The sequence below is a fragment of the Polypterus senegalus genome, chromosome 13 (genome assembly GCF_016835505.1).
Source record: "Polypterus senegalus isolate Bchr_013 chromosome 13, ASM1683550v1, whole genome shotgun sequence".
NCBI classification, from domain to species: Eukaryota; Metazoa; Chordata; class Cladistia; order Polypteriformes; family Polypteridae; genus Polypterus; species Polypterus senegalus.
Genome location: NC_053166.1, coordinates 42,460,393 through 42,478,497, shown reverse-complemented (window position 1 = coordinate 42,478,497; position 18,105 = coordinate 42,460,393). Strand labels below are relative to the sequence as shown.

Below are 18,105 nucleotides of genomic sequence, written 5' to 3'. Positions count from 1 at the left end.
TGGCTAGGGCAATAAATTGCCATGTCCGCACTGTGAGACGCCTAAGACAGAGCTACAGGGAGACAGGAAGGACAGCTGATCATCCTCGCAGTGGAAGACCGCGTATAACAACACCTGCACAGGATCGGTACATCCGAATATCACACCTGCGTGACAGGTACAGGATGGCCATAACAACTGCCCGAGTCACACCAGGAACACACAATCCCTCCATCAGTGCTCAGACTGTCCGCAATAGGCTGAGAGAGGCTGGACTGAGGGCTTGTAGGCCTGTTGCAAGGCAGGTCCTTACCAGACATCACCAGCAACAACGCCGCCTATGGGCACAAACTCACCTTCGCTGGACCAGACAGGAGTGGCAAAAAGTGCTCTTCACTGATGAGTCACGGTTTTGTCTCACCAGGGGTGATGGACGGATTCGTGTTTATCGTCGAAGGAATTGAACACATCTGGGACCTGTTCGATCGTAGGGTGAGGGCTAGGGCCATTCCCCCCAGAAATGTCCAGGAACTTGCAGGTGCCTTGGTGGAAGAGTGGGGTAACATCTCACAGCAAGAACTGACAAATCTGGTCCAGTCCATGAGGAGGAGATGCACTGCAGTGGCCACACCAGATACTGACTGGTACTTTTGATTTTGAGCCTCCCTTCATTTAGGGACACATTGTGAAACATTTTTAGTTTATGTCTTATGGTGTTGACTCTTTTAGTGTTCATACAAATATTTACACATTAAGTTTACTGAAAGTAAAAACAGTTGAAAGTCAGAGGACGTTTCTTTTTTTGCTGAGTATATATATATAGTCACACATGCACGAATAGGGGACAGCCAAAAGGCTCGATAAGGCACGAAAGAGCAGAATGTCGTGGGCTGAAACGTAATACTAATACCTTTCTTTTCATTTCATAAACAGAAAGATGGAAGATCAAAAAAACTCCTACCTGACACAACGTTCACGTCTCCACCTTCATGGCACTCACTACAGAAGACTTCTCTTCTGTCTCCACCGAATTAGCTAATTTCCTGTCTAATCATGATGACTTCAGTGCGATTCTGACATCATCCCTGGCTTCTACAATCAACGTCACCTGTTTGCCACCTTTCCTCCCCACCAATTGTACTTCCTGAAAAGTCTCTATAAACGCCTCAAGAAATCATTCTGTGTCAAATGTTTGTTTCAATGTACTTTGACTTTGCTTTGAAAAACTGGAACCTTCATCCAGTATATGGGGAGGCTCCCCAACCCTTGATCTGTTGTCTTTGTGCTCTAATTTTATGTATATGTATATAGTGTGTTACACGTGTGCACATAGGGGTCAAATGAAGGGCTCTAGTGACTGTATTTCTACCGCCACTCCAGAGGTTGGAGCTGTGTCTTAATGTCTTTTCTCTCGCTACCTCTGCAGATCGGATGATCGACGGCTGCAATACCTCTCACTTTCAGTGTCCGTCCACCTGGAACTGCCTCTTCCTGCCAGAAGGACTCAAAACTGGAAGCACTGGCATCTTTGTTAGTTCACTTGGAAGTCTGATCTGAAAAAAAGTCTTTGTAATTATTGCATGTTTTTTTCGGATTTTGATTTCACAAACTATACAGGGTGACCAGGGAGGTACCCCAACTCTTTATCATTGCCTCGTCCTTCTCTTACCATATATATAACAGAATCTCTGTCTGAATGTTCCCTATAAAATCCTTCATCTTCCACCGCTCTGGACTTTTATATAGTTGCTGTCTACGATCATACAGACCAGTTAGACTATTTTGAAAACCAAAATTTTGATCCTCAGAGTCCCAGTGTTTTTTTTCCTGTGTGCAACAGTCTGCATACCAGTACCACCAACTTGCTCAAAGCAAGTGAAACATCCACACAGACTTAAGTCTGACGAGCAGACAAATTGTCCAGAGCTTAATATTACCTACCTGGGCAACACTACATGCTGCTTTTTATTTACTCTAATATAAAAAGGAGTATTGTGAGCTTTTGCAGAGGGTGTTAGGTGAGGCTTGTTCGCGGATGGAAGTGCAGCGCAACACCAGGCAGAATCAAATGGTTGTTGTTTAACCCCGCTTTGTTGGCATTTCTTCATAATTTACGCAGTACAAACAAAATCAGACATGACAATATTCGTAATTACAACCCAGCAAGGAGTTACCACAGTTCTGGAATGCAATTGTACCCAAAAAGAACAAATTCTCAACTCATGAGATCAGAGAAATTGATAAAGAGACAGTGTGGGAGACAGATGGGATATCTTGGTAACAACAGCATCACCGTTTAATACTTTGTAAACACACTCACACACACAGACTCGTACACAGTTCCTATAAAAAGTATTCACCCCTCTTTCACTTTAATATTAAGAGTGTATTTCTGTTATCAGTGTCAAAAAGGCAAATTAAATCCACTGTGATTCAAAGTTGTGTAACAATTAAATTTGAAAACCTTTGTGGGGGGATACCTTTGACAGGCACTGCATATATGATCCTTGTTTGAAAACAGACTTAATCTTTAAACAACTGCAACAAGACCACAATATGTATCAGCTAGAGAGATTTTACTGCCATACATAATAATTTGTATTACTAAGTTGTGAGTCAAAAGTTTTTGTTTCTTATTGTTTAGAATTCAAAATAGAAATACTGCACCTAATTATAAAAACACAAAAATGTTTTAAAATATGTCTCAGATCTCACCTTGGTCTGCTGTGTATGTGCTGACTGTACTGTTTTCCTCCCACATACCAAAGATGTGTAGCACGTTGATTCCAAATTGGATCTGTGCTTGTTATGTGATCAAGGATGTCCTGTGATGGTTCCTGCTTTTCTTCCAGTGCTACTGGGAAAGACAGTGATCCACAAATAATAGAAAGCACATATTAGAAAACTGAATGGTTGATAAGAGCTGATCCATTTTTCAGAACTGCAGTCCAATTAGGCCCAGCTCAGACACTGAGCTGATGAGCTACTCTTCTGTTGGTGCACTCTTTGTTTCTGAGCTTCTGCCTAATGGAGCAAAAGCAGAGTGCCTGGGCATGGTTTAAAACGATGACTGGTATTGTGCATGTGCCAGTTAAACAGCACAGTGTGTCTCTAGCTGTTGCCAATAAACTGTTAGTAGTGTGTGCCAGTGCCACACCTACCCTATGGCCCAAAAGCCACAACTATTATAGCCATGGCATCACTCTTAAAAGGAAAATGGTAATTTTGTTATATGCCATTGCTTAAAATTTGTATATATTTTCCACTGACTTGGTGCTGCCTCTGACTAGCAGTGGCAGAGTGAGCCACACTTGGCAGACGCTACTCACCAAATTAAAAGCAATGTCACTGAGGATTAACAGGGCCGGAAGCCATGTGTTGACTTTTTAGGGGGCAGTGTGGAGGACTGAGAGGAGCCTGGTACTTGGAATCAGATGATGCCCTGCTCAATTACTTTGAACACTACTGTACATGGGTGTGTAGCAGTTCTCCTCTGGATATTTTTAACATCTGTTTTGTTTTCAATAGCTGCAGTAGCCATCATTTATTTAAAACAGTTAATAATTTATGCAACAAAGCGCCTCACCCAAGTTAGGTCCACTTACAGTATACCCTACTGCGATACCTTCAGCAGAGGCTGGCACATGCCCGATGTTAATTTACTTTTTCCCATATTTAATGTCCTTATTTTTTCATATAGTTTTCTTTTTTTTTTTTTGTACATTGTAAATCAGTGTGAGTGATGTTTTTCCTTTAAGCCCTCACTTCCTTACATAGTTGGCAGTGTTCAAAATGATAACATGAGAAAGGAGTGCTCAGAAATCATACATTGCATTGCTGTCATTTGTTAACCTCAATGCCTAATGATAGTTTTTTTCATACACTTTATTATAGTTGATCAAACTTTACTTTTTTATAATTTGACACCCTCAATTTTACTGTTCTGACCATGTGCCTATTGATATTACAGCAGGCTTTTTAAATCATGTCCTCTAGAAAACTCGATGGAATACTTGATTTTATCTATTTTCATTTACATTTTACATCTCATTTCCTTCTGTTGATTTAGCCAGGCTGTCTGTGTTTTTGTATTCGTGGTCTGATAGGCAGTGTGGCTTATTTTCTAAACAAACTGAACAGTAAAAATTCTTGCTTCAGTCACCTTATACATTTTGCAAGTTTGATTGACTGATTGATTTATTCTATATGCAGGCTACTTAATCTGATTTTCTGAGACTGAGCCAAGATTGGATTCACCTTAAATATATTTTGATTCTCAAAAGATTTTAACAGTTTCCATGTATCTATCCAGTCTCGCCTAAGAGCATTCAATGCAAGGAGAAGTTTGGCTCTGGGATAAGGTAGGAAGTACCAGCCAACCCCACCATCCTGCAGAGGGAGATTTTAATTTGGACTATAACTTGGTAGGGTGATGATTGACCCTTGTCTGCTGAAAAGCCAAAAAGGGAAAAGTCAGTGGTTGTCTGTCTGACTTGCTTTCCTCACCCAAAGGGTCCTCTCACTGGTGTGTTATTTCACCTCTTTTGTGAACTCTCTACATTAATGGTTGTCACAGTAAATTTGAAAACAGGTTTATGTTAAATTTTGGTGCAGTAATTGTAAGCTTACTTAATGAGAATGAAACCAACCAAAATCCAATGATAGATGATTTTGTTAACTGGTGTGAGGAGTCTTTACTATAACCAGCTGCCATACTACATGTCCCTCAGAAGAGGTCATCCACCTGAAGCTAACCATGTTTGGGTTCAGCAAGTACTTGGATGGGAGACCAACCAGGAAAGCCTCGGCATGCTGCTGGAAGACGTGTTGGTGAGGCCAGCAGGGAGCACCTACCCTGTGGTCTGAATGTGGATCGCAGTGTATTGACAGGGACACTGTGCTGTATACATGGAGTCGTCCATCGGATGAGACCTATAATCAATGTTCTGACTCTCTGTGGTCACACAAAATCCCTAGCCATATTTCGTAAAGAGTAGGGTGTATCTGATGTCCTGGCAAAATTGCCCAGGCCTGGTCATTGTGGCTCCTTAATCAGTCCTTCTTTCTAATTGGCTATCTTTCACCTGTTCACCACCTAACAGCTAATATGTGGCCCAAAATGGCTACTGTTGCATCATCCTGTGGATGCTGTACATTAATGATGATTGAAATGGCTCTCCACTCACTATGTAAAATGCTTTGAGTAGTGAAAAAATCGCTATATAAATGTTAAGAATTATTACAAGATAAACATTACAAAAAATAAGGAACTAATAATTGATTGTTGAAGAAACACCATTCACGCACAAGAAACAATAATCAAAGACCAGGCAGTGGGGATGTTTCAAAGTTATAAAACATTAAGATAGGATGATAGGGCTCTCAATAAAAAAAAAACGAAAAACTCAGCTTCCATCAGTAGAGGTGCTGATGTCCCTTTAATAAGATGGCTTCTATATTATCATTTAAAGTAAGTTCTGAGTCTGTGATTGTTCCCAGATATTTATAAGTTTTGTATTGAGTTTGCCTTTACTTATGTTCTGCTGACCTGCTTTGGGAATCTTAGTATCTGCAACAAATACAGAATTAATCAGATTGTAAAACAAAGTAGTAAAATAACAAGGGCTCAAATGTCAAATCTGACAGGCCTGTTTATCAAGTAAGTATTACAGAAAGCAAAATGGATTATGCCAGACAGGACTCACCCACTGCATTCTCAATACCAGGTGTTGTTGTCAAGTTAAAGGTTCCAGGTTTCAAGAATATAAAAGCAATCAGCTCAAATGCTCCTTTATACCATTCAACCCATCCATCCAAAGATGCCCAGAAATTCCTTCTCCCTGCCACTTTCTCCATCTCCTCTGAGGTGATACCAAGATGTTCCAAGGCCAGCTGAAAGATATATTCTCTCCAATATATACTGGGTGGTCCCTGAGGTCTCCTCCCAGCCTGAACCACCTCAGCTGGTTCCTTTTGATTTGGGGGAGCAGCAGCTTCAATTTGAGCTCATTCTGCACTGAAATTATGAACAGAATCGGTGAGATAGGGCATCCCTGGCGGAGTCCTTCACTCACCAAGAATGGGTCTGGCTTACTGTTAGCAAAACTAACCAAGCTTTCACTCCAGTTGTACAGGGACTGAATAACCTGTGACACCAAGGCTCAGAACTCCATACTCCTGATGCACTGCCCCACAAGGTACCTTAAGAGATACAGTCATATGCCTTTTACAATTTGGGAAAAGCACATGTAGTCTGGTTGGGCATACTCCCATGAACCATCCAGAATCCTTATAAAGGTAAAAGTCTGGTCCCCTGTTATGTGATAGGACAAAATTGTCTCAAATGGATCTGCGGTTCAGCCAACATCCGAACCCTCTTTTCCAAAACCCTGGCATAGCCTATCCCAGGGAGGCTGTGAAGTGTGATCACTCTAAAGTTAAGACACACCCTATGGTCCCATTTTTTTAAAGAGTGGAGACTACTACCCCCGTTTGCCAATTTAAAGGCATTGTCCCTGACCTCTACGCAGTGTTGAAGAGGCGTGTCAGCCAAGACAGCCTAACAGCATCCACAGCCTTCAGGAACTCAGGTGAATATCATCCACCTCCTGGTTCTGCCAGCAATGAGTTTTTTTTAACTAACTTAGCTCCAGTAATGGGTGAGTACCCTGACACTCCTTCCTCAAAGCAAAGTGTGTCAATATGATTTAGGAGGTCCTCAAAGTACTCCTTCCAATGCCTGACTAGGCATGTGTGGTCCCCAGGTGTGTTCAGCAGCACTACACCCTTGCTATAAACAGCATGGGCCAAAGAGATAGCACTCCTTCATACCAACTGCTATTAATCTTTTAAATAAGTTTAACTTTAATAAACACTCACAGGCTTAACTCATCGGATGAGCAGCTATCATTTGCATCAAACATTAGTCAAGTCTTGATGATTTTTTACTTTTTATGTGTAATATGCAAAATGTGGTGTTATACCATAACCATAAATATTTTCGTTACTGCTATATTTCATGTATTTGTATAAAGTTTATGTTGGATGGGTTGTTCTTTTGACATTTTAAAATAGTGTTCTCTCTTTCAAACCTGCTAACAAATCAAATTTCTGTTTTGGACAATAAAATTGAATGAAACCAAATCAAAGTACTTGGTGTGGAACTCCCACAGACACATAATGCATCCTGTGTAGTGAACAGTGTTGTGGTAATGCTCAACTTCCTTCTTATGTCCACCAACATTTCCTTGCTTTTGCTAATGTTAAATGGCAGATGGTTCATTTTACACTACCCAACAAAAGCAAGAAATTGTCCTTTGTATTGCTACTCCTGTTCACCTTATATAATTGCAGTGCCATCTAATAACTTGTGCAAGTGTGAAGTCTCAGAAGTATATTTGATGTCTGTCATGCTTTGGGTGAACAGCACAGACCCTTTCTTGCCAACCCCTTATTTGACATAAAGATTTGAGTTCTCAAAGATGGTGGTTTGCATATTAACCACACAAAGGCACTGTAAGTTTGACTTTGAGAGTAGCCAAAAACAAAAGGAAATGTTATGCACCTTTCTCAATTTGACCAAACTACAGTACAGAAAAAATGTGATGAACATGTGTGATTCACTGCGGTGGGTTGGCACCCTGCCCAGGATTGGTTCCTGCCTTGTGCCCTGTGTTGGCTGGGATTGGCTCCAGCAGACCCCCGTGACTGTGTTCGGATTTAGCGGGTTGGAAAATGGATGGGTGGATGGACATGTGTGATTCATCGTAAAAAGCAAGTAGGCTTAATTTGACAGTTTATTTTTTTAAGTTAGTACATTTTGTTCATTACATAGAACTTCACATTTAAAGATCCAATAATTGGAAATATATGCAAATACAGGTTGAATACCCCAGACCAGAATTTAGCAAGGAGTGTGGTTTCAGCCCAAGACTTGAGTTTTTTTTTCCCAGCTCTGACCCCCAACCATTGATAATGAGGCCCCTGTTGCGTTTCCTGACACACTCTTGCTGAATGATTCGTTGTACTCTGTGTTAGTGTCAGAGAGAGGCTGTGCAGCATTGCTCATAATGGCACTCGAGTTTGATTTCATCCTCTCCTACATGACTACCTCCATGGGCTTCAACGTGTGTCCCCTATGTAAGCCTACCCTTTTTTTGTTACTTTAGCATCAAGACACGCTTTTTACAATTTATCGGAAAAACTAAAGAAAACGTCAATCGTATTCTTGCGATTCAATAAACCCTGCGCTTGATGTAACGATTGATTTTTTTGGTACAAGGTACACACTCGAGCGCCACACTTGGCTGTTTGTCTCTTTACATAAAAATATTCCTTTGCCGTTACATAAGACGTTTAGTGGCTTTTGAGGTTTTGACACTAAATGGAATTTAACTTACAAAAACTCTGCTTGGCTTGGGATTCGTAGCTCCTATCTCTGTGAAGTTTGCCCCGCTGTGTGTGTAAGAACGCGCCCTCTTTTGTTATAACAGGCAGAGTGCGGCTGCACGAGGGATGACGTCATAAACAGAGTTTGGCAGCCAGGGGGAGGGGCGGCCTATCGCGAGTTTTCCCTGAAGGCGCTCACTTGGAGCGGAGAAAGGGAGAAACGGGGTATGCCATTTGTGACAGTTCGGGATTGCTGCCGGTAGGCGTAATTGGTTACTCTCCGCAGTACGTTTCGCAGTCAGCCAACTCTTGTATCAACTCGCTCTAAAGCAGAACACGCATTTTGTTTTTCCTGAGAAACTTTAAAAGTGGAAATGCGGATGACTTTGAAACAGCTGCAGGAACACCGCGTTGCTGTCCATTTGTTCTGTTGATTTTTATTACATGGGGCTCAAACTATGTTAAACGTTAATTTGGTGACAGCGCGACAGACGCACATGGGCTGAAAGCATAGTTCTGTAAAGCAGTTCTGCTCTCATTTTGCTTGATTTTTTTCTCTCTCTTTTTTCTCGTCCTTATAGGATTACAAATAATTACAACTGTACTGTTTTACAACTTTGAGATGCAGTGTTTTGGATTTCTGTGAAGAACCTTGGTGTTTGGATGGAGGCGGACTGGGGGATGGAGGCAGCGAAAGCGAGTGTTAGTCAAGGGGGAACCCCATGTGTCCCGGTCAGTCTTATTTCTCAGTAAGTTTGGACGAAGTTCACAATGTATGCCACGCACCTGGACTTCATCACTTACGGGTTTCTGTATTTAAAGTGAGCTCTGCGCGACCACCGAAACAAGCCGCGCTGTTCTGGCGGTTCAAGCATGCCGCCCCAAAACTTGAAAGCAAAGGGGTTGTCCCTACTTTACTCGACCTGCGTTTGGGAACATTTGGAGTGGGGAAGCGAAAATAACTAACTGTAACCCTCTAACAGGAATTGAGAAATGTATCTTTTGTTTTAAGCCTGAGGGTGAATTCTTTTGTTGAACTATTGGCTTTGAAAATAAAATGACATCTGTCATGGACGTCTTGTTTAAACGAGCTCTAAAGAAGCTACCGCATGAGAGGACTTCAGAGGTAAGGAGCCGCCGTTTACTGAAAAATCCGTTGTACAGCTTGGCTTTTCGATTCCCTGTACGGGTAACCTCTCGGGTTCCTCACTTTTCCAATTCATTTTATGTTGGAGATTGCTGCTTTGACTTTAATTCATTCCACATTGGTTGCTATTGTCTGTCTGGTTGCCTTTCCTTACGATTTCATTTTGCCTGTCTGCTGTGATCGTTTAAGAAGTCAAAATGGTTAACCCAAGCATTCTAACCGACTTCATCTCTCTTTAGTGCCGTATGTGCTCTTTAAACGCACATTGTGCTTGTTACAGTACAGTATATGAAGGGGTGTGTGCGTGCAATTTTTGTTCCTTCTTTCACTTTTTGACAATTAATCACCCTCACCACATGAGAAGATTAATATACAATCTGTGGATATTTGCAGTAACTCCAGTTAACTTTAGTCTCTGAATTCTTCCTTGTTTCAGAGAGGGTGGTGTTGAGGGCCCAATCATTCCAGATGATTCACACAACGACTTCCCGCTGTTTTTTGAGTCACCAAGATGTCGCTTTTTCCAGCTGTTCTAATAATATGTGTAATGTGACAACTTAATACATAGCTACTTTAATAGTGAAGCGAAAAGTACAAGTCCAATGTGTCAAAGTGGTAACTCTGTTAATTTTAAACTACAAAGTTAGATTGCAATCATTTTACTCAGTTTCTTCATCTTGATTAAGTGGCAGTTGACTTTTTTTTTTTATTATTCTTACTACCACCAATAAGTTTACCTTTTCCTTTATTAGATTTTTCATATGCCAACTTAAGTTTGACACATCACCTGTAGTGGCAACATATTGCATGTTAGTTTTACATGCAAGAATTTCACTAGACTCAAGTGACAATACTGCCACTGCTAAGACAACCAGTTTTATACTCGGGTCAAATTAAACAAAGGAAAAATGTTGCTGACATGACGTATTTTGTGTTTCCAAAACAGTAATAATTCACCAGAGGCAGGTGAATTGGTTTACTGGTAACTGTGAATCAACCCCATATGTGTCAATGTGCAGTATGATGTACTGTATTCCAGTGCTGGTTCTTGCTTTGCTGGGTTACCCTTAAGCTCTCTGCAAGTCTGACACTGATTAAGTGTGCCAGATAGTGGATGGATGGATAAAGAGTAACATTTGCTATTATTATAAACCTGCCTTCCTTGGTAGATGTTTTCAAGTAATAGGTATGTGGTAATAGCCACCCCTGGGCAGAATGTCCTTTTTTCACATGCCAAAATGTAACATACTGTATAGTCATACTGAGCCAGTATAGAGTCACTAGTTGGCCTAACCATGTGTGTCTGTGGGCTGTTGGAGGAAAATAGAGTACCTGAATGGAAACATATGCAGAAGCTACTCCAGTCAGGAATAGAGCCAGGATCTAAATGGTACATGGTAGCAACACTGTTTTCTGCATTGTTGTACTGAAGTTTTAGGAAATTTAAATTCTGCTGCTTCAGTAGCTTTGATATCTCTTGTGTTTCTTCTAAATGTAATGTGGTTGCTTTTTTTGATCTTTATTATACAGTGCTTGCTCTCCATCCATCCTTTTTCTAACCTGCTTATCAAGGTTCTATAGAATGGATATCTATCCCAGGAACAGTGAGCGCAAAATAAGATCTTACAGTTTATTGCAGGGCACATTCATGGACATACTCTCGTTCGTTGGTAGGAGGCCAATTTTTGAGTCACTAGATTACCAAATGTGCATTTATTTGTAATTTTGCAAAAAAAAACCCATGTGGAGAACGTGTGAATACCATACAGACTGTGACTGAGTCAGAATTCGAAGCCAGCCCTGGAGCTATGAGCCAGCAGCACAAACCGCTGTTGTCAAATAATCATTTTGAGTAGAGACAAAGCACAAACATTTTCATTTACTAGTGGATATGTGGTACAGTTTCTTCTTTCCTTTTTTTTTTTTTTTTTTTAATAGGTTTTTCTGCTGATGTTTTAGTTTCCCTTTTTTTTTGTGTGTGTTTCATATTGCAATTCTAATGTCTGCAAATCCTACCTTCACGCCTTGATTAAGACCATTTGAATTGTGCCATGATTCATACTGCATTATGTACAATGCCAGTTTGAAACAAAAAGTTGACTTGCTTGTGATGCACAATAATTTACTATGCCATCAAACCTTCAGATCATGACAGTGTTGCTGATTCTCATATCTGTCATTGCATGTCTAGTAATTATAAAAAGGGAAGTAACTAGACCACGTGACTTTGTGTCGCGTGTATGTTATCTCTGAAGCTGTGTCTGTGCTATAGGGTGTTGAATTATCCATTCATTCTGCTGTTTTGAAAATAAAGGCATTTAGTCAGAAGGGAATTAATGTGAGGCTACCTCCTAGGTGGTCACAAATGTCATGTCTGGAAATAATATGAGTACAAAGATATTAACCTGACCAAACAACTTGATCTCACATGGTATAACATATAAAACATATTGTAAAAAAATTACTTGCCAAATAAATGCCTGGAAATTTTGGAGTGTTTGTTAATCATCGTCTGACTTTAGAATGGCATGCTGTGTCATTTCCATTTATACGTTTGCACCTGGGCCACCTGAAGGGAGCTGAGGAAGGCAAGCCCTTTACCACATTAATCATGTGTTATGTTTATACCTGCAGTTATGTTTCAGGGATGAGCAGTGCTTCCACCAGATGTGTCTGCCTTCTGGTGGCAAAACATTGCAGAAGATGATTCATGGTGATTAAACCTCTAAGACACCGCCAATATACGATGAAATGATTACCTATCAGAATAGCAAATGTAAGGAAAACTAAATGTGATTACCAATTTTACAAATTGATGTTACAAAATACAAACATTGTAAATCTGTTGCTTTGTTTAAAAAAGGTCCAGCATATCCTGAGATTAGCTTTACTACCTTATTGGGCAAAACCATGAAAGCATCATTATGTTTTACTTTTAGTGTTTAACTTGTTTCATTTCAAACTACTATTACTTGTAGATTGCTTTTTTTATACCATTTTCTGACGACATCCAGAGGAAGTATTTATATCACCTATGTAAAAGAATATGTAATCAGGGCCAGAGATGCAGTCTTTTGTCTGTTGTCCTAAACACATCGATGAACACGAAACAGTAAAATCACAAAGCAGGAAATATATACCTGTCAGTGCACAAGTTAATAGTCATGCAGGAAACTGTCATCTGTACACAAGCCTGTCTGGCTTGAGAGCAAGATGAGATATGAATTGAATCTGCACTAAGTGATGGGTCTTGCATTTTAAAGTTGGTATTTGGGTGAATGTGCCCCAGTTGGTTTCTGGACTTTTAAGAGATAACATTTTTCAATGCATCCTCTTACATATTCACTTTTGCCTGAACAGCAAATATGATATCCAGGTTGACATGCCAAGGCATTGGACTTGTATAGTCCCCTTTTCATTCTTTTTCTTTATCTTTAGCACCATCGCTCTACTAGCACATTTTATTTTTGTTTAGATGCAGGGGTAAAACTGAGGTGTAGGTGCAGTTTGTTGCTTATTTAGCTAATATTTTATTCCAATACAGTTGACAAATACTTTGTTTTTGACCATATTTTTCTCTGGAAAATGGACTTGTTCACAGTCAGTCACTGAACCAGTGAGTGCTTGCTGATCTAGTATCCAAGTTTACAGTCCCAACACCTTACCTGGCACTACTTACCAGATGGATGTTGTCCACCCATTATCATTTACATTTATTTGCTTAGCAGACACTTTTATTTAAAGCAACTTACAAAAAATTGTCAACATAATCAAGTAAATACAGTCATATGAAAAAGTTTGGGAACCCCTCTCAGCCTGCATAATAATTTACTCTACTTTCAACAAAAAATATAAGAGTGGTATGTCTTTCCAGGGAACATCTGAGTACTGGGGTGTTTTCTGAACAAAGATTTTTAGCGAAGCAGTATTTAGTTGTATGAAATTAAATCAAATGTGAAAACTGGCTGTGCAAAAATGTGGGTACCCTTGTAATTTTGCTGATTTTTGAATGCATGTAACTGCTCAAAACTGATTACTTGCAACACCAAATTGGTTGGATTAGCTTGTTAAGCCTTGAACTTCATAGACAGGTGTGTCCAATCATGAGAAAAGGTATTTAAGGTGGTCAATTAGGGAATCCATTCCTGGGCGGGTTTATCCATTCCTGGGAATTCTGGAGTCCTGCATGTCATTCCTAGGAATCCCAGGCTCCCGGGGATGACACAGTGCACGGGCATCTCACATGTGAACAGTTTTAGAATGGCCGACACTTATTTTTAATAAAACTACTGCAGTATGTTGACACCAATAAAACACTAACCTTATCTACAAGGAGTTCATGCTGTCATATAAGTACATGTATCTAGTTCAGGGGTGCCCACACTTTTTCAGCTTGCGAGCTACTTTTAATATGACCAGGTCGAAATGATCTGCCTACATTAAAAATGATATCCATTCATTTTCCAACCCACTGAATCCAAACACAGGGTCACGGGGGTCCGCTGGAGCCAATCCCAGCCAACACAAGGCAGGAACCAATCCCGGGCAGGGTGCCAACCCACCGCAGATCACACACAAACACATTCACACACCAAGCACACACTAGGGCCAATTTTAGAATCGCCAATCCACCTAACCTGCATGTCTTTGGACTGTGGGAGGAAACTGGAGCGCCCGGAGGAAACCCACGCAGACACGGGGAGAACATGCAAACTCCACGCAGGGAGGAATATATACACAGTGGTACCTCGGTATACATCTGCTTTGGAATAAGTCCAACTTGGTATACGTCCTGTTTAGAGGCGAAATATTTTGCTTAGTATACGACCTTTGTTTGGAATACGACTCGTGTGCTAGAACAACACGTGTTGTATACCGGGCGTGCGCCTTCAAAAAAAAAAAAGGGCCAAGTTTTAACCTGTACAGTAATCCCTCGCTATATCGCGCTTCGACTTTCGCAGCTTCACTCTATCATGGATTTTATATGAAGGCATAACTAAATACTGTATATAACGCAGATTTTTCACTGCTTCGCGGGTTCTGTGGACAATGTCTTTTTACTTCCTGTACATGCTTCCTCAGTTGGTTTGCCCAGTTGATTTCATACAAGGGACGCTACTGGTAGATGACTGAGAAGCTAACCAATCAGAGCACGCAGTTAAGTTCTTCTGACTGAGAAGCAAACCAATCAGAGCACGCAGTTAAGTTCCTGCGTGCTGAATGCAGTGTTAACCAGGAAGTCTCGTCTCGCTCATTCAGCATCAACGTGTTTCGCTGTGTAAAGAGTTGTGCTCTTTTGTGTTTATCTTTGTGCATAGTGAAGCCCTTCATTATGGCTCCAAAACAATCTGCTACTGCTTCAGGGGCCATTGCCAAGTGCAAACGGAAGATGTTAATGATTGCCGAAAAGGTACACGTTTTGGATTTGTTGAAGGCTACGATTCTTTTTATTTAAAAAGTAGGAAAGGAATATAAGATCTACGGCCGCAGTGTCCTTTTAACCAGGGTGCAAAACAAGTTGTAAGTTAATGTAATAAGGCAGTAGTCTAGATGGAATCTGCTTTAGGGATTTGGATTGAAGACTGCCAGAAGAAGAACAACGGCAGTGCTACACAATCGCCTGAAGTGGCTCCTTTGTAAGAGCTGTACCGCTCTCCTCTCTTCTCGGCACCATCCTCGTAGGCACTCTACTCTTCTCAGCAAGGTAAAGTGAGGTTAAATTTTCATTTATTTCATCTAATTGCTTTTGTATTTATGTATTTTAGTATTAAGCAGTGTTTAAATTATTTTATACAACCCCATCAATGTATAATATGCCAATAACAATAGGATTTTTTTTTTCATGGGAACGAATTAATCATTTTCCCATTATTTCTTATGGAAAAAATTTGTTTGGTACAAGTTTATTTGACAACATGTAGATCGGTCTAATTACATTCATGGCATTCGTAGTCTGAATCACAACCTGATTGTATGGGTGCATGTGGGATGACCAGTGTGTTAGAAAAAAAGAGATCTCAGACTGGCCGCCCTGTATATCAATCAAGTGGCAAATGCCATAGGGAGGATATATGATAGACTAATGTTTTAAAAAAAATTTTTTTTTAATGCAATGCAATCTACCTGATCAGATACTGATACACTTGTTCTAAACAACGCCCGCGCTTGCCATTGCTCTGAAACACCGCCATTTCAGCTTTTACTGATGCATCCAGTTTCTTGTCATCATTCTGTGATGGCAAGTTTCTTGGCACAGATAATGCGGATGCAACAGACTGACGCATTACAATTTCAAGTTGCTATTCAAATTTGTTGTCTGACAGACGTCAATGAAGTCTGCCTTGTCCCGGCATTTGTGAGCTGCAGAGTGCAGACTCTTCCCAGTCCACTGTACTCCGTCTTAGTCGGAGCCGGGAGACTGATGACTGCTGCTGGTTGACTAAATTAATCTGCAAAACACTACACCGTTGGCCAAAAAAACCGTGCCACTTAATTATTTTCAGCCATAACTCTGTTATTTCTTGATCGATTTTTACACTTTTACATGCTATATATGCGAGCTTGGCCATTCCCGGTTTCCAGGGAATTACAGCTGTTTCGTCCGGGAATCCTGGGCTCCCGATTACCGGACATGAATTCCCTGTGGTCATTTGCAAGTTGTGCTTCCCTTTGACTCTCCTCTGAAGAGTGACAGCATGGGATCCTCAAAGCAACTCTCAAAATCTGAAAACAAAGATTGTTCAGTATCACGGTTTAGGGGAAGGCTACAAAAAGCTATCTCAGAGGTTTAAACTGTCAGTTTCAACTGTAAGGAATGTAATCAGGAAATAGAAGGCTACAGGCACAGTTGCTGTTAAACCCAGGTCTGGCAGGCCAAGAAAAATACAGGAGCAGCATATGCACAGGATTGTGAGAATTTATACAGACAACCCACAGATCACCTCCAAAGACCTGCAACAACATCTTGCTGCAGATGGTGTATCTGTACATTGTTCTACAATTCCGCGCAATTTGCACAAAGAACATCTGTATGGCAGGGTGATGAGAAAGAAGCCCTTTCTGCACTCACGCCACAAACAGAGTCGCTTATTGTATGCAAATGCTTATTTAGACAAGCCAGATTCATTTTGGAATGAAGTGCTTTGGACTGATGAGACAAAACTCGAGTTATTTAGTCATAACAAAAAGCGCTTTGCATGGCAGAAGAACACCGCATTCCAAGAAAAACAACTGCTACCTACTGTCAAATTTGGTGGAGGTTCCATCATGCTGTGTGGCTAGTTCAGGGACTGGAGCCCTTGTTAAAGTTGAGGGTTGGATGAATTCAACTGAATATCAACAAATTCTTCAGGATAATGTTCAAGCACCAGTCACAAAGTTGAAGTTACGCAGGGGTTGGATATTCCAACAAGACAATCGCCCAAAATATAGTTCAAAATCTTCAAAGGCATTCATGCAGAGGGAGAAGTACAGTAGAATGTTCTGGAATGGCTGTCACAGTCCCCTGACTTGATTTAAAGCAGGCTGTCCATGCTCGGCAGCCATCAAATTTAGCTGAATTGCAGAGATTTTGTATGGAAGAATGGTCAAAAATACCTCCATACAGAATCCAGACACTCATCAAAGGCTATAGGAAGCGTCTAGAGGCTGTTATATTTGCAAAAGGAGGCTCAACTAAGTATTGATGTGATATCTCTGTTGGGGTGCCCAAATTTATGCACCTGTTTAATTTTTTCTATTAATCCATTAAACTTAATGTCACTGCTGAAATACTGCTGTTTCCTAAGGCATGTCATATATTAAAAGGAAGTTGCTACTTTGAAAGCTCAGCCAATGATAAATAAAAAATCAAAGAATTAAGAGGGGTTCTCAAACTTTTTCATATGACTATACGTGTCTGTTACCGGACAGGTTTACAAGCTATTTAAAATCACCATGTTACAAAAAACCAAATGCCTAACATTAGACAGAAATTCACTGAACTAGTTTTTAAACACTGTTTAAACACATTAAGGGAGACAAAATTTCAAATGGACGTGGGTAGCTCATTCTGTCAGCTAGGAGGCACACATCAGAAGAGTTTTTATTTTGATTTGATACCACACAGAGCCGGCATCAACAGACGCCTTTCATCAGTAGATCTTGAGTGGTCAAGAAAGAGCGCATATACACTCCGGGTGCCCCGGGATTTCTTCCAGCAGCTGTTCCTGGTGTGTTGGAAGTGCTGCCATCCAGGGTTTCATGACCGTCCGGGCGCCCCCTGGCAGTGGCCATGTCCTCCCATAGGGATGAGCTTCCTAGCTCTGCTCCGGTGGCCCCCAAGCAGACCAGGGCGGCTGCCCTCTCGTGGACTGTCCAGACGTCTCGGCTGGGTAGGGTCCCAGCCGTCTGCCACCATATATAGTTTTAACCATTTCTCTAACAACAGCAACATCAACAAAAAATATATACAGGTTCAATCCCATTGTAGCAAATAATGAAGTAATGACATTTTTAGAATAACAAATAATTTTTGTGGGCTTGGACAAATGTTCATAGAACATCATGTTAAATGAATCTCATTTTAACGAAATGTAAATTTCAGTATAACA

The 18,105-nt window shown here is 40.7% G+C and overlaps 1 protein-coding gene across 10 annotated transcripts in view; it reads left to right on the top strand.

Moving 5' to 3' along the window:
* The first annotated feature begins 8,579 nt into the window (after positions 1 to 8,579).
* Positions 8,580 to 18,105, top strand: part of rapgef6 (Rap guanine nucleotide exchange factor (GEF) 6) — a 373,961-nt gene continuing 364,435 nt past the window's right edge. For 5 of the 10 annotated variants that reach the window (XM_039775460.1, XM_039775457.1, XM_039775455.1 and 2 more), the window contains exon 1: positions 8,583 to 9,493. In XM_039775460.1, coding sequence (XP_039631394.1) covers positions 9,425 to 9,493 — 69 coding nt within the window. In that variant the 5' untranslated portion in view covers positions 8,583 to 9,424. Of the gene's footprint in view, positions 9,494 to 18,105 lie in introns of all 10 variants that reach the window. The other 5 variants (XM_039775462.1, XM_039775459.1, XM_039775461.1 and 2 more) reach the window with 2 other exon arrangements.